This window comes from Phascolarctos cinereus, unplaced genomic scaffold (assembly GCF_003287225.1).
Source record: "Phascolarctos cinereus isolate Bilbo 61053 unplaced genomic scaffold, phaCin_HiC Scaffold_4;HRSCAF=312, whole genome shotgun sequence".
Classification (NCBI taxonomy): domain Eukaryota; kingdom Metazoa; phylum Chordata; class Mammalia; order Diprotodontia; family Phascolarctidae; genus Phascolarctos; species Phascolarctos cinereus.
Window position 1 is genome coordinate 504,902,237 of NW_027555847.1, and position 24,097 is coordinate 504,926,333.

Here is a 24,097-nt window from a genome sequence, read left to right on the forward strand (position 1 = left end):
GCAAAAACAGACCTTAATAAAAGAAATTATCAAGGAAACTACATTTTGCTAAAAGGTACCATACCCAATGAAGCAATATTAAAAAAAATACAGCAAGTTTCTCTGATAAAAACCTGATTTCTCAAATATATAGGGAATTGAGTCAAACTTATTAAAAAAAAAAACATTCCCCAATTGATAAATGGTAAAAGGATATGAACAGGCAGTTTTCAGAAGAAGAAATCAAAGCTATCCATAGTCATATGAAACAACACTCTAAATCACTAATGATCAGAGAAATATAAATTAAAACAACTCTGAGGTACTACCTCACACTTATGTAGTTGTGAACTGGTCCAATCATTCTGGAGGACAATTTGGAACTAAGTCCAAACAGCTATGAAACTGTGCATACTCTTTCAACCAGCAATACCTCTACTAATTCTGTACCCCAAAGAGATCAAAGGAAAAGGGAAAGGACATAAATATACACAAAATATTTATAACAGCTCTTTCTTGTGGTGGCAAAGAATTAGAAATCGAGGGGATGCTCATCCATTGAGGAATGGCTGAAAAAGTTCTGGCATATTTTTGTGAAGGAATATTCTTGTGCTATAAGAATTGAAGAAGGGGATGGTTTCAGAAAAATATGAGAAGACCTATGTGAACTGATGCAAAGTGAAGTGAGCAGAAAAAGATTATTATACATAGTAATAGCAATATCATAATGATGATCAACTGTGAAAGACTTAGCTGCTCCTATTAATACAAAGATCCATGGAGACATCACCTCCATGATGTTTTATGGTCCTCTTCCAGAACGAGGGACAAACAACAATAATCTTATCACCTAGAGGCTTTTTTCCTCTTATAAGTTTTCTCCTCTGATCTGCCCACTTTCTGCCTCCTCTTAACAGTCTTTTTCAGTGTTGCAGCATACTTGTCTTATTACTGATAGTTCTTAACATGGCTTTGGTAGTCTTTCACGGCTACATGGTCTTTGTACATGGGTTGAGTTTCACCATGGCTTCTCACATTCTTCAGTAGGTTCTTCTTACGTAAATTGTGGTGAATCTTTTTGGCATGGGACTCTCTCCTCATTGGTGGAGATGAATGCCCTGCCCTGGTGAGGGGTGGGTCAGAGTAGGCAAGAGCAAGGGAGCACCAGACTTCTTTAGCCTTCTTTGGACATTGAATTTGCTTCAGGTGCTCTGGGCTTTTAGCTTGGAGAGGAAAGATGGAAGAACCCAAGTTTACTCCAGGGTGCTGAAGGAATAGACTCTGGGTAGACATGTGAGGAACTGGCAGTCTCCATCATGTCTCTATTGCCAGCTTGCTATACTAGAGACTTTAGGGAGTTTCCCCTTGGTGAGATTTGAGACTCTTGTTTGAGCCTGAGTTACTTCTTTCCCAATGGGAGAGCTCCTCTGCTCTGTATTGTCTGGCACGTAACCTCCTATGTATATCTTCTCTGATTCCTGTTTTGCTATGATTTGGATAAATAGGTTTCTTTGCTATTCATTATGTGTGTTCATTGTGGAACTGGTATTTGGTGTGAAAGCCTTTATACAGAGCTTGAGGTCTCACTCTCTACCCCCAAAATGAGAAACAGCAATCAGAAGTTGATTGAACCTGATCACATCTCTTAGTCTAACAATATTTAAGGGAGCAGATAGAGTTCTAGCTGGATACCCTCTATCTCTGAGGAGAGCAGAGTGGTTTCTGGGTCCAACCTCCTGTTTTCCCTCCTGGCAGGAATGAAAATCTCCCTTTGAAAATGATCAGGGGAGAAGAGGCTAGAGATGTGTATTCTGCTTCCCTTGGAGCCACACAACAACACCCATATACAACAGATTGGGAGAAAAGCCTTACTACACAAAGTGCTTTTAAAAAAATTACTTATCTTCATTTTATTTTATTTTATTGTTTTTTGTTTCTTGCTAGGCAATGGAGTTAAATGATTTGCCCAGGGTCACAGAGATAGTAAGTGCCAAGTGTCTGGTCTGAGGCTGGATTTGAATTCAGGTCCTCCTAACTCCAGGGCCACTGCTCTATCCACAGCCACCTAGCTGTCCCCATAGTGCTTTTTCTATAAATAAATGAGATTTCTCTGGATTTCTGGCAATGCTGGCTGGATAGATTTAGTCCCTTCCCCTACAAGGAATTTATGAATGTAGCTCCTGACATCAAACATTCTTTCAACCAATGTATTTAGCCTTATCTTGCTTACCTGTGATTGAAATACAGTCATCCACCACAGTTTCAAAATACTGAGCGTCAGCATAAGAAATTAAATGTCAATTTTTTTGGAGTTTTGCAGAAACCACAGGCAACACATGAAGGCCTGCAGACAACACAGAGACTATAACCAAATACTTAACATAAATTTTACAATAAGGTACTGTAAACACCCCATAAAATAAAAATAAAAAATTTAGATTTCTCTGGTACAAAGGGAGGGCCAAAGTTTTATACAGATTTTCTAAATGCTGGGGAACTGTGTCCCTAACTCCTGCAATGTGGAAGGGATAACTGTAATCAGATGTGCTTGGGGTTTGCTTATCCTAGACTGATACAGTTTTTTTTAAGCTAATTTATTTTGGTTTATTAACAATAACTTCCATAAGCTTTTGAGTTTTAATTTTTTCTCTTCCTCCTTTCCCCCCCCCCCAGATGACATGCAATCTGATATAGGCTATACATACACATTCCTATTAAACACATTTTCACATTAGTGTTGTTGTAAGGAAGAATTAGAACCAATAGGAGAAACTACCAGAAAGAGGAAACTAAACACAACAGAAGAAAAAAATAGCAAATAGTATGCTTCGATTTACATTCAAACTCCACAGTTCTTTCTTTGGATGTGGATAGCATTTTTCCATCATGAGACCTTTGGAAATGTCTTGGTTCCTTGCATTGCTGAGAAGGGCTAAGTCTATCAAAGTTAGTCATCGCACAGTGCGGCTGTTACTATGTACAATCTTCTCCTCTTTCTGCTCACTTCACTCAGCAGACTGATGAAGTTTTAAGAGGCTCAAATACTTTATCTCAGTATAAAAAGAACAGCCCCTATGAATTAGTCCAACCATTCTGGAAAGCAATGGAACTATGCTAAAAAAAAAAAATCGCCACACTGTTTGACTCCATGATTCTGCTGGTAGGCATATATATCAAGGTCATCAAAGTCAGAAATAAAAGTCCTCAAAGGACCTATATGTAGAAAAATATTTGTAAAAGCTCTTTTTGTAGTGCCAAAGAATTGGAAGCAAAAGGAGTATGCATCCTTTGGAGGATAGCTAAACAAACCATGGCATATAGATGTAATCGAATGCTATTGTGCTATAAGAAATTATGAATGGGATGGTTTGAAAGAAACCTATGAAGACTTGTATGAATTGATTGTAGAGTGATCAGAATAAGGAGAATGATATACGATAACTATAACACTGAAAGACAAATACGTTTGAAAGAATTTAGTACTCTGATCAATGTGATAACCAATCACAATTCTTGAGGACAGATGATTGTAGAGGGAAAGCAGAGGTGATGAGAGAAGGGGGTGTTTTCAAAAGAAATCAGATTGGATATGGTTGGGTGGAGATGGGATGAGAGATGAGGAATACAGGATGATTCCTAGGTTATGAACCTGAAAAACTGGGAGGATGGTGTTGACTTTTGTAAAAGGAATGAGGGAGAATTTGGGGGGGGAAATAATGAGTTTGGTTTTGGACACGTTTCATTTAAGATGTCTACTTGACATCCAGTTGGAAGAGTCTGAAAGGCAGTGGAGGAGAGCTTTGATGACTCTGCCCTGAAGTAGCAGGCTTTTAGGAAGCTATCTCCACCCAGGAACTGAGGTAGTTGCAGAAGTTCAAACATAAACTTGAAACCCTTGAGCAACAGCTCCTGAGGGTATGGTAAACTGTGCCTTGCTGTGTTCATAAGCCTCTTTGTTTCATGACTCACTGAGGCATTCCATGAATGCCTCATTTTTTCTAACATGGAACCTAAACTAAAAGGGCACTGGGGTTAGAGCTGGGCTTATGCTTATCATTTCAATGATAGGCCATGAACACCAAAGAATAAAGATGAAACATGTTATTCATTCAAAAAACACATGGGGGGGGAGCTAGGTAGTGCAGTGGATAGAGCATTGGTCCTGGAGTTAGGAGGACCTGAGTTCAAATCTAGCCTCAGACATTTGACACCTACTAGCTGTGTGACTGTGGGAAAGTCATTTAACCCTGACTGCCTCACAAAAACAAAAAAAAATGAAAAATACATGTAGTTTTGGACACAGTTAACGTGGGAGTTTATTTTGCTGGGCTATATACATTTGTGAGGGATTTTTAAAAATTTGCCCAATTTTTTGGGGGGGGGAGAGGGAAGGACAGATTTTAAAAAAAAAACAAATCTTGTTACTTGAAAAATAAAAATGACAATTAGAAAACAAAATAAGTGTTACTGAAAGCAAAAAAAAAAAAGCCCAAAGTAAAAACCCTGGAAAATAAACAATACCCTTAGAAGATCAAATTAAAGAGCAAAGATAAAATTCACAGCCTCTTACAGTCCTAAGCATAAAATTTATCCTCCCTCTATGTTTTTTGGGAGATAATTTTGGGTACTGCTTTAGTCTGTCTACTTTGCTGTATGGCTCTTTCTGCAGGAATCTGTTACTCCCTGGAGGGAAAGTTCTCTCATCTAGTCACACAATTGTCTTTTGAGTAGGCAAGGGGGGTCTTTGTCCACTAATGTAGATATCTGTATAAAAAGAGAGGCCAACCTTGATTCAATGAATATAGCAAAAAAAACATTATACTTGAAATTAGAAGACCTAGGATTTGAACCTAGCTCTGTTGTTTATCCTTTGTTCTCAAAGCAAATGTGTGATGTCTTGACTTGTATGTGAATTGGATTTAAGTGAGATAGAACTGCAAAAAGTCCTCAGCCTTACTCTCACCTTCAAAGTCATCCAAGTCCAAGGGCAAAAGTCAAGATGACTGATGATGGCCCAAGATGCAGTGGGCGACTGTGGCCTTCCTGAATTAAAGTCTTTCCCAGGTCTCAGTTTGTCTGAGGCAATGCCCATTCAATGACTAGGGCTAGGTAAAAATTGAGGCAAAAGATAACCCAATTTACCATCACAAAACTATCAATCTAAGAAGGGAATACCCTTACAGTTTCTGGCCAGAACAGAAAATAATGGCTACTCACACTCATTTTAAGCCATTGAAACCTAAAAAATGAGGCACAAAGGCTTGGGTTGGGGTCTATTTCTAGCCATTCAATAAGAGCCAGAGTGATTGGGGTGTAAAGGCTTATTAAGTAACTCCATCTGAAACATAACGGGCTTTTTAAAAGCCTGTTTTTTCCAGAGCTATTTTTCAAGAAATCATAAGCGAAAATTGCACAGGACAAAAAGAAATCGTCCCAGCTTTTTGAAAAATGAGATAATTGGGGCAGCTAGGTGGTGCAGTGGATAAAGCACCAGCCCTGAAGTCAGCAGGACCTGAGTTCAAATTCGACCTCAGACAAGACACTTGACACTTACTAGTTGTGTGACCCTGGACAAGTCACTTAACCCCAACTGCCTAAAAAAAAAAAAAAGAAAAATGAGATAGTGATAGAAATAAATTTTTTTAAAAATCTAGGTCCCAAATCCCAAAATGTAATGCTATTATTTTATTATCTGTGACTGATCTTGACAAATCATTTAAACTTTCTAGAATTCAATTTCCTGTCTCTAAGGCCCCTCACAGCTTTAATTTATATGATCCTAGATATAGAAATACATATATTGAAGCAGTCAATATTTAAAAATTGTTAGCCTTTATGTTGATCAAAATAATTCACTAAGTAGACCTTTACTCAATAATAAATACTATAATAATAGATTGAGTGTATCTTTAAACATCACACAACTCCAGTAGATCTATTATCTCATTAATATGGGTAAACTGTACAAGGATGCAAATAGCAATCCATCCATGCTTTCTCATCTTGTATAACTCATCCTGTCCCCCCAAAAATCTGCCACAGGGGGTTCACCCAGTGTTCTCTAGATCTTTTTTTTTTAATTATGTTTCTATTGATATTTTCTGTTTCTTACATCACTATAGTATTCCACGTATCCCTCTCTGAGAGAGCCATCCCATATGACAAATGGTATATTTTGGAGAGGTGGAAAAAACCTCAGCACAACTGATGAATATATTGAAAAAGTCTGAACACATGTGCAATGTGTAGCACCTGTGGCCCTCCCACCACCAGGAAGAGATAGGTTGGAAATGTCTTCCTATCTATCTATATCTGAGTCCCACTTAATCTTTATGATTTTGTTATATTTACTTTTGATTTGTTGGTGTCATTTCCATATCATTTCTTACAGCACAGTAATATTCCATTACATTCATGTACCACAATTTATTTAGCTATTCCCCAATTGGTGGGCATCTACTTTGTTTCCAATTCTTAGCTATCACAAAAAGTACTTCTATATTTTGAAGTATATTGGGACTTTTTTCTTATTGATAGCTTCCTTGGGGGATCAGCTCAGTAATAAAAGCTCTGGTTCAAAGGACATGGATATTTTAATCACTTTATCTGCATAATTCCAAGTTGTTTTCTAAATAGTTGTACTAAATCATAGCTCCACTAACAATGTATTAGTGTGCCTAGGGTGTAGAGTATGTTCAGGGAAGACTAGTATCTGTGATGTAGGGCTGCTAAGCTCTTTTCAGGGCTGCTTTCCACCTTTGGCATCTACCTGATTCACCCAATTCTCACCTGTGACTCCAAGAAGCTGTAGCATGCACAGCAGTCATGTCCCAGGAAATTCTGTGGATGGCTAAACCAGTTTGAGGACAACCAAGGTCTCAAACCTTTTGGTGAATTAGGGGGCTGTCTACTCAAAGCATGTGAAAAACCTCCCCTGGTGGAATGGGCTGATGAGAACAATGTGTCCCAACAGCCATAAAGGCAGCTAAAGCAGACAATGTGGAACACTTAGAGCAAGAGTGGGAAACCTGTGGCCTCAAGGCCGCATGTGGCCCTCTAGGTCCTCAAGTATAGCCCTTTGATGGAATCTAAACTTCACGAACAAATCCCCTTAATAAAAAGATTTGTTCTGTAAAACTTGGACTCAGTCAAAAGGCCATACTCAAGGATCTAGAGGGCCTCAAGGCTGTACATTCCCCACCCCTGGCATAGAGGTTGGCTAGACATCAAAGACGTCAAGGTCATAAAATCCCAGGCCATTACCAGTTGTCTTGACTTTTGTTTTGCCACAGGACTTTGATGACTCTGGAGGAGAGAGTGAGGCTGATGACTTCAAACAACTCTGCCTCACTTAAACTCAATTTATGCAAGAATTATAAGACATCACCCATACCATTTATCATTTTTACCTACCTCAAAGTTCTGTAGTGACAGGTAAGTGAAGAAGCAGCAAGTATGGACACACTGGGAGCTAGAATCACAACCCTACACACCAGCGGCCTAGGTCGTCAGGTCATCTTCTCAGTGGACTGAGGCAGCAGTGGGATTTGGCAGTCCCCTAGGTGTCTGAGCAGCTTTTTTGAAGGACCACCCTGCTCACTTCTCGGCATGACATGGAAGGGGCTAGAAAAAGTGCCGTAAAATTTATCTGCTTCATTCAACCCTGGCCTGCTTACTATGGCAGGTGTGGTTGAAACACTAAAACTTTTGTAAAGATGATTTCACTCACCTTTGGTACATGGAATGTGCGCAGGCTTATGGACAACATGAAATCCAGTAACCCTGAAAGATGAATAGCTCTTGTTGCAAGAGAACTTAGGAGTATGGCATCCAAATAGCAGCTTTGAGTGAAACAAGGCTAGCAAATGAAGGCCAGCTTACCAAAGTCAGAGCTGGATACATATTTTTCTGGAGTGGCCGAAGTGAAAGGGAGTACAGTGAAGCTGGTGTAGGTTTTGCCATCAAAAATAACCTAGTCAAGATTGTATGCCTACCAAAAGGAGTGAACAACAGGCTCATGACAATGCGATTGCCACTTGCAGGAAAATGCCATGACACCAGGTGTGATGGGGTTATGGGACCTGGACCCCTAAAAGGAATAGACCATGTCTTTGAATGCAACCCAGCCCCTGAAGTTTCCTACACATTTCAGCTGCTCAGGTCACTGGAATTTCATCCATCCCACTCCACATAGACACTCAATAATCCTTTTAACTACCCTTTCACCAAGGCTCTCAGGCCACTTAACTCCTTTCATTGTCTGCACCTGGACCACCCCAGGCTATTTACCACTCCTTAATCTCATCCAGATCTTCTCCCAGTCTTTCCTTGTGTATAAGAATCAGTCTTATCTCTACCAAACTGCAGATTTACTAGGAATACTTTGACTAAAAGAAGGCTTGAGTGTTGAATTCTTTTGAGGCAGATCTCCCCTGTACCCTTACATTTCAGAGTTCTTAGCACCCTAGACTGCAACAAGTACATATGCTCCCACCATGATGAACCCTGATGAGATCAAAGAAAAACTCTATGAAGACCTGGAGCCCCTCATCATCAATGTGCTGAAAAGGGACAAGATAATAATTCTGGATAATTTTAATGCAAGAGTAGACACAGACTACCAGACATGGTAGGGAGTCCTTGGGAAGAATGGAGTTGGAAACAGCAACAGCAATGGTCACTTACTACTGAAAACTTCTGTGTCTCATGACCTTTTCACCACCAACACTGTCTTCTGTTTACCTAAATGCAATAAAACTTCATGGATGCACCCTTACAGCAAACATTGGCATTTAATAGACTATGTGATTGTAAGGAGAAGAGACAGATAGAATATGAGAGTGACAAAGGCTACATACTGTGTGGAGCGCTGGACTGATCATAAACATCCTATCCAAGCTAAATATTCACATTCAACAAAAGTGGCAGCCCTAAGGCAAGATGCCTACCAGAAGACTTAATGCCAATAGATTGGAGTGCTTCTCCAAGTAGAAACAGTTTGTTACTAACTTGGAGGGAAAAATGAGCCAATACATGGTTGGCAACAGTGGAGCAGAAAAAGAGTGGGCAGCTTTCAGAGATCTGGTGTACAGCATCCCATTTACTCATCTGGGCCAGCACACTCAGAAACATCAAGATTGATTTGATGAAAATGATGGGGTAATTCAGAAGCTGCTAAAAGAAAAATAAGAACTCCACAGGGTTTACCAGCAGGATAGTTATCCATTTCTAAGAAGGCAGCATTTAATTTCATCAAAAGTAAAGTGCAAGCAAAGCTCAGAGAGATGTGCTCAGTAAGATGGCTGATGAAATTCAGTTTACAAAGATAGTAAAAATGCAAAGCACTTTTACATGCCCTTGAGGCTATTTATGGGCCAAAAACATATAAAGTCATTGGCCATTTGCCTCAGGCTGAAGTCAATCTCTTCCTTGCCAAATTTCCAACTGAAGAAGAGATTTTGAACGACATTAGGCTCCTCTCTTGTGTCCAAGCACCTGGTGCTGATTCTATTTGGGCTGAGATTTACAAGTCAGGGTCCACTGCTTATACAAAAGCTGATGAAAAATTTCCAGGTTGTGTGGCAAGAAGTTATCCCCCAGGAGTTCAAAGACAACTCCACTGTCCATCTCTACAAAGGTAAAGAAAATAGTTCTGTGACAATAGGAGAGGTCCTCCCCTTTGCCAGAGTCCTCCTTAACATGCTGATTCATCATCTGGAAGATGACAGTCCACCTGAGAGCTAGTGTGGCCTCAGAAAGCGCCAAAGAACCATTGATATGGTGTTTGCTTCCTGACAACTCCAGAAGAAATGCCGAGTATAACATTCCTTGATCTGACGAAGGTCTTTGATTCTGTCAGGTGTGAGGGCTTGTGGAAAATGATGGCAAAATTTGGGTGCCTGGAGAAGGTCATCAGTATAGTCAATTACTATCTTTACTATCTCATAATTGACTATAAGCATAGAAAAAAATGCAAAAAAATAGGTAATCTGATGGAGGAACCAAAAGGGTTGTTCCCTTCATTCAATCAATTATTTATTCCAGTTGACTCCCAATCAATCCAATTGATTCCAAATGGCTCCCAATCATTTAATCAATTAGAGCACAGTTAAATTCTATGGATACAAGAAAGTCAAAACAAAAACAGTTCTTGCTCTCAAAGGGCTTATATACTCATACACATGTAAATAAATAGATACATACACAGAAGAAAGGTAATTGTAGAGCCAAAGGCTCAAGTAGCTTCCAGGGCAGCATTTGAACTGAATCTTGAAAGAAGCCCTACGGAGATGCCAAGAGGCAGAGAGGGGAAGAGGGAGAACACTTCAAGTTTCCAATATAGCTAGTGCAAAAGCAAGGAATATGCTGGTATACAGTCAGACTACAACAAAATGTGAGGAGACTGGAAAGGCAGGAAGGGTAGGGAATAGCTTTAAAGGCCCAACAGAGAAATTTAAATTTGATCCTGGAGGTAATAGGGAGCCACTGTCCGCCAAGAAGCATTATTCAGCTCTTATTCTGTGCCAGGCTCTGTGCTAAGTGCTGGGGATGCAAAGAAAGGGAAAGACGCAGTTTCATTCTGATGAAGGAGCAATAATGCAAGGTTGTATACAACATGCATGGTGTAATTGGGAAGTAAATATGACAGCCGGAAAATCACTTTGGCCATAGGGCAGACTGATTGGAGAGGATTAGCCAAGGCTTTGGGTAAAGAATGGTATTCATGCTGAATTTTGAGGAAAAGTAAGGGTTCTAAGAGGCAGAGGTGAGGAGTGCAATAAAAAAAAAAGCACATCTTCTGTGTTAAGCTTAAGCAGGACGCAGGCCTGCCTTAAGAAGCCCACTGCTGTGGGGGATGGGGTGCGGTGGTGGTGACACCTATGGCGGTGGCCAACTCGAGGGACCCCTACTCGAGGTCCCTTCCAACTCATTATCGTTCATAAAAAAAACACCCACGGCGGGTCCCCAAAGATCTACCTGTCAGGGCCAGTGGGCTACACTCACAAGGATAGAAGAGTGAAAATGAGAAGGGGGCGCTATTGAAGGCTGACCCACTCCTACAAAGCGGAAGACGGCGATCTGCAAAAACTCCCAATTCGAGCTCAGGACTTGAATGACCACGGCCACTGCCACACTCGACCTCGGCGCTACCAAACGGTCTGACGCCAGAAAAAGATGGGCTCGAGACACGTAGAGGCCCACGCTTCGGCTCGCGAGCGCGCCTCACTCGTTCATGCGCTACGCACGTACGTACACGCGCACGCGCGCTAACAACACCGAGCGGCCCGAGGCCCCAGCCCGGCCCCAGCCCTGCCCCAGCCCTGCCCCATCCCGCCCCGCCCCACTTGGCTCCTTCCTTTCACCCTCCCCTTCCTCCTTTTTACTTTTCTGTCTCCATCCCACTCCTTTCCTCCCTCCTCCCCTTCCCATTCCGTGTGACATCGGTCCTTCCTCCTCCCCTCCCCTCCCCTCCGTGGTCAGTTTGTTCTTCTACCTCCCCTTGCTTCTCCCGCCTCTTCCGCCCCCTTCCCCAATCGCTCTCCTCTTCGTTCTTCTTCTTCTTAAACCTTCCCCGCCTGTTACTCTTTTCTCCCCTCCCCTTTCGTCCACTCCTCCCCCCCCTCCGCATAGTGCTCCTCTTCGCCCCGCCTTCTTCTCCATTCCTCCCCTCCCCTCCCAACTTCTCTGTCTCCTCCCCCTCCCTTCTCTTTTTCCTTTCCCTCCCTTCTCTCTGTCTCCTCCCCCCTTCTCTCTCCTCCCCCTCCCTTCTCTCTGCCTCCTTCCCCTCCCTTCTCTCTTTTCCTCCCCCTCCCTTCTCTCTGTCTCCTCCCTCCCCTCTCCGCTCCCACCCCCGCCGCTGCTCGCCCCTCCCCTGAGGTCTCCCTCAGCCGGGCGAACGGCGTGTTGCTGCGTCATCGTCAGTGGCCGGTTTGAATGAGACTCAAGAGTTGCGCCGGAGCCGCCGTCGCCGCCTTCGCCGCCGCTGGTGCCACCGGATCCCAAGCCCGGCCCGAGCCGCTGCCGCCGCAGCCGCCGCCTCTCCTGCTCCTTCGCGTTTTCCTTCCCCTCCTCAGTAGCCCCCAGTCCCGGCCTTCTCGTGCCGCCGCTTTCCTCAGCCATGCCGCTCTTCTCAGGTGAGCTGGTGGCGGGGCCTCTTCCCTTCGCCTCCTCCCCGAGACGGCTCCCCGGGGCCTTAGGCCTCCCTCGGCGGAGGCACCGGCTGAGCCCGGACTCCGGGGTCGGGAGACGCGTGCAGCTGCCCTTGCCGGGGCCACCTCGCCTCCGTTCGGGGCCTAGGCAGCTCGGGCCCCGGCCTGGGATGGGGGAGGGGAGAGGGGAGGCGAGGTGGGGAGGGAGCGGGCCTCGGCCTCCCCAGCGAGGTGACTTTGCAGAACGCTCCCTGACGCTTGTCACACCGCACAGACACCCCCCCACACCCACACCCAGACACATAACACCGCCCAGGGCCCTTGCGGAGGGAGCGCGCCTGCATCGGAGGATTGTATCTGACCGACGGCCGGAGTTTGGGGTGGCGGGGCTGCAGGGCGTGCCGTCGCCGCGGGCTGTTTGGCTCTCCCTTTCCTTCGCCCTTTCAGACCCCTTCGATAATGGTTCTTACTCCATTTCTCATCTTACATTACTTCCATTTTTCATCTTGCATTGGTCATTGGCCAGGCCCTGCTGGGCGATGGCAGTTGTCTCTTCAGGAAAACCATGCTCGTAGGAAGTGGTGACAAATGACAAATAATTTTTGCCAGACTTCATGTGTATCTTGGCAGGTTCAAAACAAGCTTAATTTAAGTTCCTTTGGCTTCTTTCTGATTGTCTTCAGTCCTAATGGCATGTTAATTTGGGTTCCAAAAATTTTAAGAATTTGACGTCACTTTTGGGAACGTAGGAACAGAGAATCCTGAATTTAGAGGGACCTTAGAGGCTATCAAGTCCACCCCTTTATTTTACAGATGAGGCAGCCGAAGCTGGGAAAGGTTGTGAGGTAGGAAGTAAATAAGCATTAATAAGTGCTCACTGCGTGTCAGGAGCTTTCCGTATTTCATTTGATCTTCATAACAACTCAGAGAAGGCGGTGCTCTCACGACCCCCATTTTACAAGTTGAGGAAGCAGAGGCAGACGAGAAGTTATGACTTGCCTAGGGTCACACAGTAGTGAGTGAGTGTCTGAGGTTGGATTTGAGTGCAGGTCTTCTGTCTCCCAGACTTCAGTGCTATATCTACAGAGCCCACTTAGCTGCCTGGGAAGCAAATTAAGATTTGAGTCCAGGTCTTCCTGACTTAAAAATAAGCTCGGTGTTCTCTCTTATTAAATCACTTAGCTGTATTTCTTGGACTTTTTAGGAACCCCTTCTTTACTGTAATAATTTTAAATCTCTGCATTAGCCTTTGATATCCTTTGATTTGCTGATCCAGAGGACCTGGCAGCAACTAAGGATAATTTTATAATGAAGAATGTGGTTCTTTTTAGAGAGTGATTGTTGGGGTAGAACCTTGAACCTTAGTTAAGTATAGAGATTCCCCAATTCCTTTCCTATGTCACTGTAATTTTTGTGTATTGTATTAAGCTCATATAGACCTAAAATTATTAGAGTGGTATCACTTATGTTGGAAAGGTAATAATAAAACTGACATGTTATTTTCTCTTGAAGGTTATCATACAGTATATTATTTAAGCTTCACAATAACCTGTGGAAAAAATATAATAATTTTAGCAAACTGAGGCTCAGAAACAAGACTTTTGCCTGTGGTTACAAGCTCTTCTAAGCCTGGTATTTCAAGTCCAGAGCTTTCCCAGTGCACTAATCTAATAGTGCTGCAAAACTATTTTCTGTTTTTCTTTTTAATTAGAGCCTCCTTAATTTTATAAAGCATAGTAATTTTTAGTTACCAAATCATGCACTTTGAAATCTCTTTAAGCCTGTTTAATTCCAGTTTCAAGTAAGAATTCTGAATTTATATAAATTAAAGAGGTAAACACAAGCTTTTTACAAAATCATTTTCAAATGTTATATGACTGAGGGGAACCGAAATGAACACAAATTCACTTTTTAAAATATAAAAAAATCTAACTTTAGTTTCCCCTAAAGGTAATGATCAAATGATTCAAACAGCTGCTACTCTCTAGAATGAATTTTTGAGGGACTAGTTAGTATATTCTGTAGAAGAACTAGTATATATCTGGCAATTGAAAAATAAGTAATTCTTTATTGGTTTGTTTTATCAGCTATTTTTGCTTTGTACATAGTTTTGTCATTTTAGATGTACATTTTCAAGTCATTCTTTCAAAGAATTTTTTTAAAGTCAGATTTTACATCCTCCTGACTCTCAACTTAACTTTACAGACTTTTCATAGAGGAATGAACCATTTGAGTTTCTTAATCCTTCCCCTTTTACTCCTCCCTTCTCACCTTTATCTGTGATTCCTCTCCCAACAATATCTGCTGTCTCCAAGTACCATAATTTGGAGGAGTCTCAGAAGTTTCTATGCTAAATATTATTATGGATTGAGTTCTGTGAGAAGGTCAGTTTAATGCAGATAAAAAGAGTACTAGACAGTACCCCTAGATTTTGATAGAGGCCAGTGGTACTCAAACTATTTTGGCTCAGGACTCCTTTTATTGAGGATCCTAGGAAAGCTTATGTGGACATAGGCTAATAATTGGCTGTGTGGACTTTGGGTATGTTATTTAAGCAGTCTGGTTTTTAATTTTCTTATCTCATTTTTCTTCTTGCCCCAAAATTCTGTGCTACTGTGAATCAATATGATTGTATTTTCCTTTGCAGTTAATGTAAAATGGGGAAAAGAGAAGTTTGATGGTGTGGAACTGAATACTGACGAACCTCCCATGGTATTCAAAGCTCAGCTTTTTGCACTGACTGGAGTCCAGCCTGCTAGACAGAAAGTTATGGTAAAAGGAGGCACTTTGAAGGTAAAAGTCAATAATACTTTTTCCCCCCAATACATAGTAACAATAGTTAGTGTTATTGGTTAACACTCAGAAATGTTTCTTTGGTATTTATGGGCATTTGTTATGCATTTCATTCTGGATGTATATGTAAAATGTACAGTCTCTATTCTGGATTTATGATGATGGTGAACAGGATTGTAGATAATCCCAAATATACCATACAAGCATTATTTTGTAATTTTTAAAAATTAAAGTATATGTGCATCTTATAGAAGTTATTTTAATGTTTTTTGCCTAACACTAAAATTAATTTACCTTTCCTGGACTGGTAGCAAGACCATAGAGAGAAACAAGCAGTACTTTGCTAGATCTATGAACAGATCCATATGAGACTTTCTTTGTCATGTATATCATAACCCTTCCTTTGTGATTTGTTTCCATGTTCTTCCCTAAACACTGAATAGGAAACCGGTGTACTCAGAGGACATTCTTTAGGTCTCTTAATATTTCATGGATACCGGCTCAGTACTTGGACTGCAGTCTACACGTGCTGTTTCTCCCTTTTACTACATGAACAGCCTGCCTCCTTTTCCAATCATAAATATTTTTATGTCACTTCTTACCAACAAGTCATTGTTGGTAATATACTGCAGCTTGTTTACGTGTTAATTATAATATTTTTAAGTATTTTAGAGCACATATTTTAGTCAGCATAAATGTAATATGGAATGGTACTTATTTCCTCCTCTTTATTCTTCCTGACTTCAAGGACTGTAAATAAGTTGCCATATGGTGCTTTTGGGCTGTTGGTTAGCCATCTTTGCTTACTTGACTATAAATTATGTGATGGTAGTTATTTTAAGTAGAGGAGATGATTATGTCTCAAGAAATTTGAAACTCATGTTCAGAAATATGGATCACTTGAGTATATTAGGTGTAATGGAGGGGAGTTCTGATATTAAGAGGAATAAGTTGCACTTTTTCTTCAAGGATTTTACAGTCCAGTTGGTGATTTATAACAATCTATGAACAAAATAAAATTTTTAAGTCATTGCAAGTAAATGCAAATTAACATAGAAAACTGAGTGTCTGAGCACATTTAGATATTAGAAATTCAAAATTTTTTCATATTAAAAGCTTTACAGGTTCAGTGAATTGGTTTAAAAGGAAGGGTAGTACATTTAAATTAGTTTAAAAAAAAAGAAACTTGTTTATTTGGACCTTTGATTTTATTGGTATATGGAACTGTCAGTAAGGAAATTCCTTCTATCAATGCATGTTGGCAGCTGGTCGGCAACCTGATAGTCTAATTTGCTTTGGGGGTCTCTGAGAGGTTAAGAGACTTGTCTAGGGTCATATGGCCAGAACATATTAAGTGTCAGAGAGAGAACTGGAACCCCTGCCCGTGAAGCTAATTCTATCCATGACTTCATAATATGTAGTGCTTTACATAGGGGCAACTAGATGGCTCATAGGATAACTGGGTGGCACAAAGACTTATCTTCCTGAGTTCATATCTGGCTTCACCAGCTGCGTGACCATGGGCAAGTCATTAACTTTCATTTGCCTTAACCTACTGGAAAAGGTAAACCACTCCAATATTTTTTCCAAGTATTGGTGTGCTGTGGGGCACAGGGTTATGAAAGGTTGGACACAGCTGAACAACAGCTGTGTGTGTGTGTGTGTGTGATAGAGAGAGAGAATATGGCAGAAACCCCAATAAATTCATAAACAGTGTTTCTGTTTTTATTTCTATTTTCAAACTAAATTTTCTGCTTTGGAACTAAAGGATATACTTAGACATTTGAAGAAAGTACAGTAATAGGAAGCAACATGCTGTAAACTTAGAAGTTTTTAATGGCTAAGTGGTTCCTATTGGGAATATAGGGAGTTTAAGAAAGAATTGATTTTTTTTTGATAATGCTGTATTATTGAGGGGGCATTTAGGAGTGTTGAGGGTAATGTCTTGGATTAACTCATGTTTCCTGTACAGTATATCCCATTGTGTCAACATATATACTGATTGATTTCTTGATTAATGCTGTGAATATGTGAAAGTGTTCAGCTTGATTCCCAGAGGTATGCTTTTAGTAGTTAAGAAATTCAAGCATACTTGGAGGGGAAAAAACCATGCTTTTATTTGCTAGGCTCAAGGCAGAGTCTTTTAAAACATTTAGCTTTTGGAATAGCGTACATAAGCACAATTCATTAATTTGCTAATTTTTATTTTCCCTGCCCGAGTGAGCCACTCATTAGTATGACATCTCTGGACAATTAAAAAAAAAATCTTATCTCTGAGTTTTCTTAGCATTAGTGTCTTTGTATTCTTGGTGCTATTGAGAATGTTGACTTCTGCGTAAGAAGGCAGAAGAAGGGGAGATATTTGTATTCGAGGAAGCGAATAGAGGAAAGGAGATATTTGGGTGAATAGAATACCATCTCTAGTCCTATAGGTTGTTACTTCATTTTAGAAAATCCACTTGTAGAATTAAGTTAACAATCAGACCAATACTTAAAGAGTTGAAATTATTTGGATATTGTGATAGACACAGATACTAAAAATTAAAAATATTTTTTTCTTTAAAACAGGATGACGATTGGGGAAACCTGAAGATAAAGAGTGTAAGTACTAATAAGATTTCATTTCTTAAGAAAAGGCTATTTCAGATGTTTGAGGTAACAGATATGGAAGAAACTATAAGGATCATTTACTCTAACCCCCCACCCCATTTTACGTATTAAGAAGTTGAGGTCCAGAAATGTTAAATAATTTGCCCAGTTACAGTACTTAGTGGCAAAGCCAAGATTAGAACTTAGTTTTCTGGTTCTAATGTTGATTATGTCTTTTCAGTTTAGTTTTCTTAGAAAAAAGGCAAAGAAGAAATAATGGAAGAAAATAGTAAAATGAATTTGTAGAATTTCTGTTGTATTGTGTTTTATCCTTATAAGAGAAAAAAGGTCACCTAAATGTGTAGTGTAACTATAAAGAATTGAGACAGATTTCTGATATGTGCATCTGATATGCACACAGTCCATGTTGTTCTTTTATAATCATGCCAGCTAATCAGTGTCCTGAAATATTAGAGATCCTTGCTGTATATGGAATAGAAGACACTTTGAGTAACCTGTTAGTGGTTGTGACAAATTGGTTTAAAAGGAGAGAAAAACCTAAGAGACTGGAATATAGTTGAAGTTTTAAAAGTTAATAATTAGATAAAAAGGTAGTCTTTGAATCCATTTTAAAGAATAATGGTGTCAGATATTGAGTATGATTTTCTGATCACTGGTTCATTTGTCATCTCCACCCAGATGACTTTCAGTATACCACCCTAGCTTCTCTTTTGAACTCTAATCTGGCATTACCACCTGGCTATTGGACATACCAAAGTTGATGACCAGGAGGCATTTACAACTCAACATGTCCAAAATAGAACTCATCTTTCCTGCAGCCTCACCTGCTGTACTGTAAAGGGTACCACCATCTTTCCAGTCACCCAAGTGCAAAATCTTGGTATCATTTTTCCCTTCTCACTTATATTCAATGACCATTCAGTTGCCAAATCTTTTTTTTTTTGTATTTCCACAACATCTCTTGTATAACATCTCCTCTCCATTCAAATAGGCAACAATCTAGTTCAGCCCTTTCACCTGATTTATTGCATTGACCTTCTAATTGATATCTTTATGTCATCTATTGACACTTCAATCCATTCTCTGCACTGCTAGTAGTGATTTTCCAAAAGTGCAGAATTGGCCATTTCACTTTCCTAGTGGAGAGTGGCTCCCTGTTGCTTCTTGGGTTAATTATAAATCCCTCTTTGACATTTGTAGCTCTTCACAAGCTGACCCCTTCATACCTTTCCAGTCTTATTATGCTTATTTCCTTACATTTTCTGATCCAGCCGTATTGGCATTTCTGAACATAGTGTTTAATCCTTAGTCTGCATGCTTTTTCACCTGTTGCCATGCACTCCCTCCTCACCTCCACCTCTTGGAATCCCTAGTTTCCTTTAGGAGTCTGCCTAAACACTACTTTTTCCATGAAGCTTTTCATGGTCCCTTCAGGCAACCTCTCCCAAAACTACCTTGTATTCATTTTGTATTATTCTTTAAATACTCATATTGTAGATATGTTTTCTCTCCCATTGGAATGTAAGCTGCTTGTGGTTAGCACAGTGCCATAGTGTGTTTGTTGATTGACCAGCTGGTCAAAGAGTTTCATGAGATTAAGTCAGTAGTACATAAATAGGGTAAGTGATCATAGGACAAATGACATTTCCCATTTCTATGTGGTTACAAATGCATTCATTTAATATGCTTGAAATCCCATGTTATCTAGGATGAAATAGGTGCTTATTAGAACATTAAGTGCTCTGCAGTTAATTTGGGTTCTGCATTATGGCGTGTAAAACTGTGAAGAAATACTTTAGATCGTAATGAAAATCTGGTATTTATGTAGTTTTTTTTTTTATATTCTTAAAGCACTTTATATGCCTTATTCTGTTTTAACCTCATAACAATTCTTTGAGGTGGCTACTGTAGAAATTTTATTCCTCATTTTACAGATGAAAGAGACATGCTTAGAAAGGCTTATTTAGAAAAGCTAGTAATTGTCACATGTAAGATGTGAGCCCAGGTTTCCAAATATAGCACATTTTTCAGTCCACCAAGCTACATCTCCATGAGGTAGATTGTAGAAAATATGTATTTTGAAAATAACTAGCATTTAAAAAAAAATTTTTTTGATAGAAAAAAATACTGCAAGCTTACCTCCAAGTATCTTAACTATGATTTGATTTGTTTACCTTCTAGATTTAATTTGAAACATCTATGTATATAGTTTGGTCTGGACCTGTGACTTCATCAGTGTCTGGAGCTCCTGCTAAGGAGCCTGTCAACAGCCAATGCATATCAGCACCTGTTTTCCAGCTTATATTCGTGTAGATTTGCTTGTAGGCCCTGGAAAGATAGTGACTTGCCCAGGGTCACACAGCTAGTATTTGTTAAAGGTGTAACTTTTGGATTTCAAAAGAAGAGTTGTGACTAAAAGTAATTCAACTGATCTTATATGACTTGCATGTAAAATGGTTCTGGAGACCTTCTGAAAAAGGAATTTCAAAAATATCTTAAATGATGGTAACATTGTTGAAATAAAAGTGTTTAGCCTCTCAAGGTGGCTGCTTCCAAGAACAGTATTCATTTGGGTATATAAATTCTGACCTGTTTGTTTTAAAATGAATAAAATTAAAGCCAGTCATTACTTTGTTGAGTATGTCTTAGAGTCATTTTATGCTCTGTTAGGCTTATGAGCTGTACATATTTTCTTTCTCAATAGAATGTAAGCTCTTTGAGAGAAGCAATTTCATTTCTATCTAGCATAGTGCCTGGTACATAGTAGGTACTTCATAAATACTTGTTTGATTTGCTATAATGGGAAAATAGTTTTAGAAGTTTATCAGTCTTTTATTTTTGCATTTTGTTATATGAATTAAGTGTTACAAACAGGCATAAAACCTTCAGTTCTAAAGAGGGTTTAAAACTTGGCAGAATGTTTGATATTTTTAGAATTCTGAAGGTGAGATCTCCTATATTCATTTAAACTTAAGTTGTAAGACTATATTTTAAGGGTTATGAATGTTACTTACAGGCCGTTGTCATAGCCTTTAACTTGAGATAATTGCCATAATTTTTATATGGCAATAAATTGCCTATTTTCCAATTAACACTGTTTTATATTAGAACTGAGCTATAGATGGTCTCTATGGCATCTTTGGCTGGACCATTTTAGGAATATCTGAAGGTGTTTTCAGAAGCTGTGCTGTAAGTTTTAAAAGCATGATGCTTTGGCATATGATGCAACTTTAATTATGAGTGACAACTTGATAAAATAACTAGTTAACCCAGATAAGTGTCTTTAGAATGAAGGATATAGTTCATTCTGTCCATATATGAATTTCAGTAAGATTTTAAAAACAATTTAAATAGCATTTTAGAGTTTTACTTCTAAAAAATTATATTAGGATGTAACCACTGCAAGTGGTTTGCTGAGTATGTGTGGAGGTGAATACTTTCTTTGAGTAGGCCTGGTTAGTTAGATTTTATTTTGTTTTTATATTTAAGCTTTATTGTTGCCTTTTTTTTTAATGGGGGTCATTTTTTTTAAAAGAAACTCTGTACCCACGTCAATCCCTTTCTTGTAACAAAGGAAAAGACAGACAGACATAGGAATTGTTAGTCTCATAGCAGATAATAATACATTCCATATGCATACCCTCCCCCACTCTTTACTTGAGAAGAGTGAGGTGTGTTTCATCATCAGTATTTTGGAATCCTGTTTTGTCATTAGAAATAATTGGCATCCATCTGCCTTTTTAGTATTGTTTTACGTTGTTCTGATTAGTTTTAGAAAAAAACTTTCCTATGAGTTACTATTTTCTGGTTATCTACAATACTCTTGCCCTTAATTTAAGGAGTTTCGTGTAAAAAAATTGTTTTTACATTTCGGTTATTTCTTCTAAGAGTATGGAACCCTGGGCCATTCCATGTGGCTTCTAGCAGTACTGATTGAGGAGCTATCTAGTTGTAAATTCTTTAATTTGGTGCAGTAAAGTTTTTTTATCTTTTCTCTTTTTAAAAATTTTTATTGATATCTTTTATTTTTATAGCATCTTTCCCTTCTCCCCATCCCACAGAGCCATCCCTTAAAACAAGTAATAGAAAAGAAGAAAAAATAAACAGTTAAGCAAAACTAACCAGCACATCAATCAAGTTCAGCATTATATGCAGTGTTATACACCCATAGTCTCCCACCCCTGCAAAGAAGGCAGGAGGAGGGCAGGTGATGCAGTAAGTTTTACTAGAAAACAGTGTTATATGGTACAGAAATATTTCTTGCCTGGCAAATTTTAGTATGCTATTTTATCTTTTTTTTTAGGCAGCGGGGGTTAAATGACTTGCTCAGGGTCACACAGCTAGCTAGCAGTGTCTGAGGCCGGATTTAACTCAGGTCTTCCTGACTCCAGGGCCGGTGCTGTATCTACTGTGCCACCTAGCTTCCCCTTATGCTGTTTTATTTTGAGTGACATAACTTGATAGATAAGTACCTTATATTTTTTATATCACAGATTTTACTAAACAGATAAAAGAGTTGGGGGAATTTATGGTTTCATATTTATGTTTTAAAGTAAGCCTTGGTTGGAGATCTGACTGAGAAAAGAGCAAAATAATTTTCTCTTGTTTTCATGCATTAGGAAAAATGCTGAGATGGTTTGCCTTATTCTTGTATTTCCTTGTTTGAGTTATCTATAGTAGCTTGGCTGTTAATGAATATTTTAGACACTTGTGAAGAATGAAAATCACTTTATTTTGAAATTTTTGAATTTGCACAAGCCTATGTGAAAGTCAACTTGGAAACCTTTAGTTCCCACATTCAATCAAGAAAGTTTACGTTGAATCCATTTCTGATTTCAAGAGAAGTAATGGTTGTATTGGTCTTCATTTCCTGTCTGCATGTTTAATTGGGCAGCATCACATATCTTACAACCTGCAAAGGCCCCTGATGTGACTAAGAAATTATTATGGATCTTCACATGTATTATAAGTGCTCTAGAGTAGTGAAGGAAAAAAATGCATTTCTAACACTTGTTTTATAATTTGATAATTAATCCTCATTCATATTGATTTATAAACTAAGAGAAAATACCGTACCAACTTGTTGATATGGTATTATCTCTTATTAACATGTATTGTAGGAATGTGAACTGAAGAGTGAGAAAAAAGGACATAAGATTAATTTGGTAGTCATATTTCAAACAGTGGTTACAAGAAAAGCTGACCATGTGTTGTCTTTTTTTAAAACTTCTTTCTCTTCATATTATAGTTGTGGATGCATGAGATGATATTGATCCAGATATACAAATTATGCTTAGACCAGAAATGAACATGCTCTGGGAAATAGGAAATGTTTGAAGAGATATTTCTGAACATAGACAGTTAAAGTGAAACTCAGTTTAAAATTAGTTTGTATTGCTGAGAAGGTCCTAAGCAAAACAATGTCTAGATGGATAGAGAATGTAGAAGGAAGAATAATAGATTAAGTCCATTAGTTTAATTTCAAATCCATTAAGAGAATGATTTCCATGTGTTTCAGCATTTTCCCTTTTCACAGCGTGACTTCTAATAACTCTTTTGTTATGAGTATTATTTTGTCTGTCTGGGATTCCTAAAATTCTAGGTTTATCATAGTGACTCTGCCAGAGTCTATGTATTCTTAAATTTATGAACTTAATCTTATTGTGTTTTTTTCTTTTGGGGGAGATTTTTTATTCTTTTAAAGTAATTATTTGGGGCAGCTAGGTGGTGCAGTGGATAGAACACTGTCCCTGAAGTCAGGAGGACCTGAGTTCAAATCCGGGCTCAGAACAAACACTTGACACTTACTAGCTGTGTGACCCTGGGCAAGTTACTTAACCCCAATAGCCTAAAAAACAAAAAACAATAAAGTAACTATTTAAAATAATATAGGAGATACTTCCACCAAAAATAGCTGTTTTTGTTTAGAGCATGCTTATTTCTGGTGTAATAGTAATATTTTTGACTTAAAATACCTCAGGATGTGTGGATGAAAATTCTGTTCTTTGCATTTTAGTTACAAGCCTGTCAGAAACAATTTTTATGAATTTAGATGGTTATTCAGTTGTTTCAGTCGTGTCTGACTCTTAATGGAGTTTTCTTGGCAAAGATGCTAGAGTGGTTTGCCATTTTCTTCTCCAGCTCATTTGACAGATGAGGAAACTGAGGCAAAGTGGGTTAAATGACTTGCCCAGGTTCACGCAGCTAGTAAGTGTCTGGGGCCAGATTTGAACTCAAGATGAGTTTTCCTGACCCCACACCTCTCACTCTATCCACTGTACCATGTCAGGAAGATCTGAATTCAGATCTAGCCTCAAGACACTTACCATCTTTATTTTCCTCATCTGTAAGATGAGCTGGAGAACAAAATGGCACATCACCCTATTATCTTTGCCAAGAAAGCCCCAAACAGGGTTAGGAAAAGTCAGACGTGGCTGAAAACAACTGAACAAACAAGGCCTTTGGTCAGTCAGGAAAATAGTGCTGGGTGTTGTTTTGAGAACTGATAGTAGGGGAGTCAAGATGGTGGATTAGCGGGAAGAAGTATAGCCTAACTTGCCTACCAT

The 24,097-nt window shown here is 39.3% G+C and overlaps 1 protein-coding gene and 1 long non-coding RNA gene across 4 annotated transcripts in view; one reads left to right on the forward strand and one right to left on the reverse strand.

Annotated features, from left to right (window-relative positions):
* Nucleotides 1-2,067: 2,067 nt before the first annotated feature.
* LOC144456985 (uncharacterized) lies at nucleotides 2,068-11,231 on the reverse strand. Of its 2 annotated transcripts, XR_013486240.1 has the most exons (5): nucleotides 10,984-11,231; nucleotides 7,861-7,969; nucleotides 7,709-7,761; nucleotides 7,393-7,602; nucleotides 2,068-2,323 (listed from the first exon to the last, which is right to left on the reverse strand). It is a non-coding gene; the product is annotated as an uncharacterized LOC144456985 (long non-coding RNA). The 2 variants fall into 2 exon arrangements; XR_013486239.1 differs by having other exon boundaries at nucleotides 7,861-11,229.
* A 706-nt stretch (nucleotides 11,232-11,937) lies between these two features.
* Nucleotides 11,938-24,097, forward strand: part of USP14 (ubiquitin specific peptidase 14) — a 34,785-nt gene continuing 22,625 nt past the window's right edge. For both annotated transcript variants that reach the window (XM_020970673.2, XM_020970674.2), the window contains exons 1-3: nucleotides 11,938-12,113; nucleotides 14,776-14,921; nucleotides 17,490-17,522. In XM_020970673.2, the coding sequence (XP_020826332.1) occupies nucleotides 12,098-12,113; nucleotides 14,776-14,921; nucleotides 17,490-17,522 (195 nt within the window). In that variant the 5' untranslated portion in view covers nucleotides 11,938-12,097. The remainder of the gene's footprint in view (nucleotides 12,114-14,775; nucleotides 14,922-17,489; nucleotides 17,523-24,097) is intronic.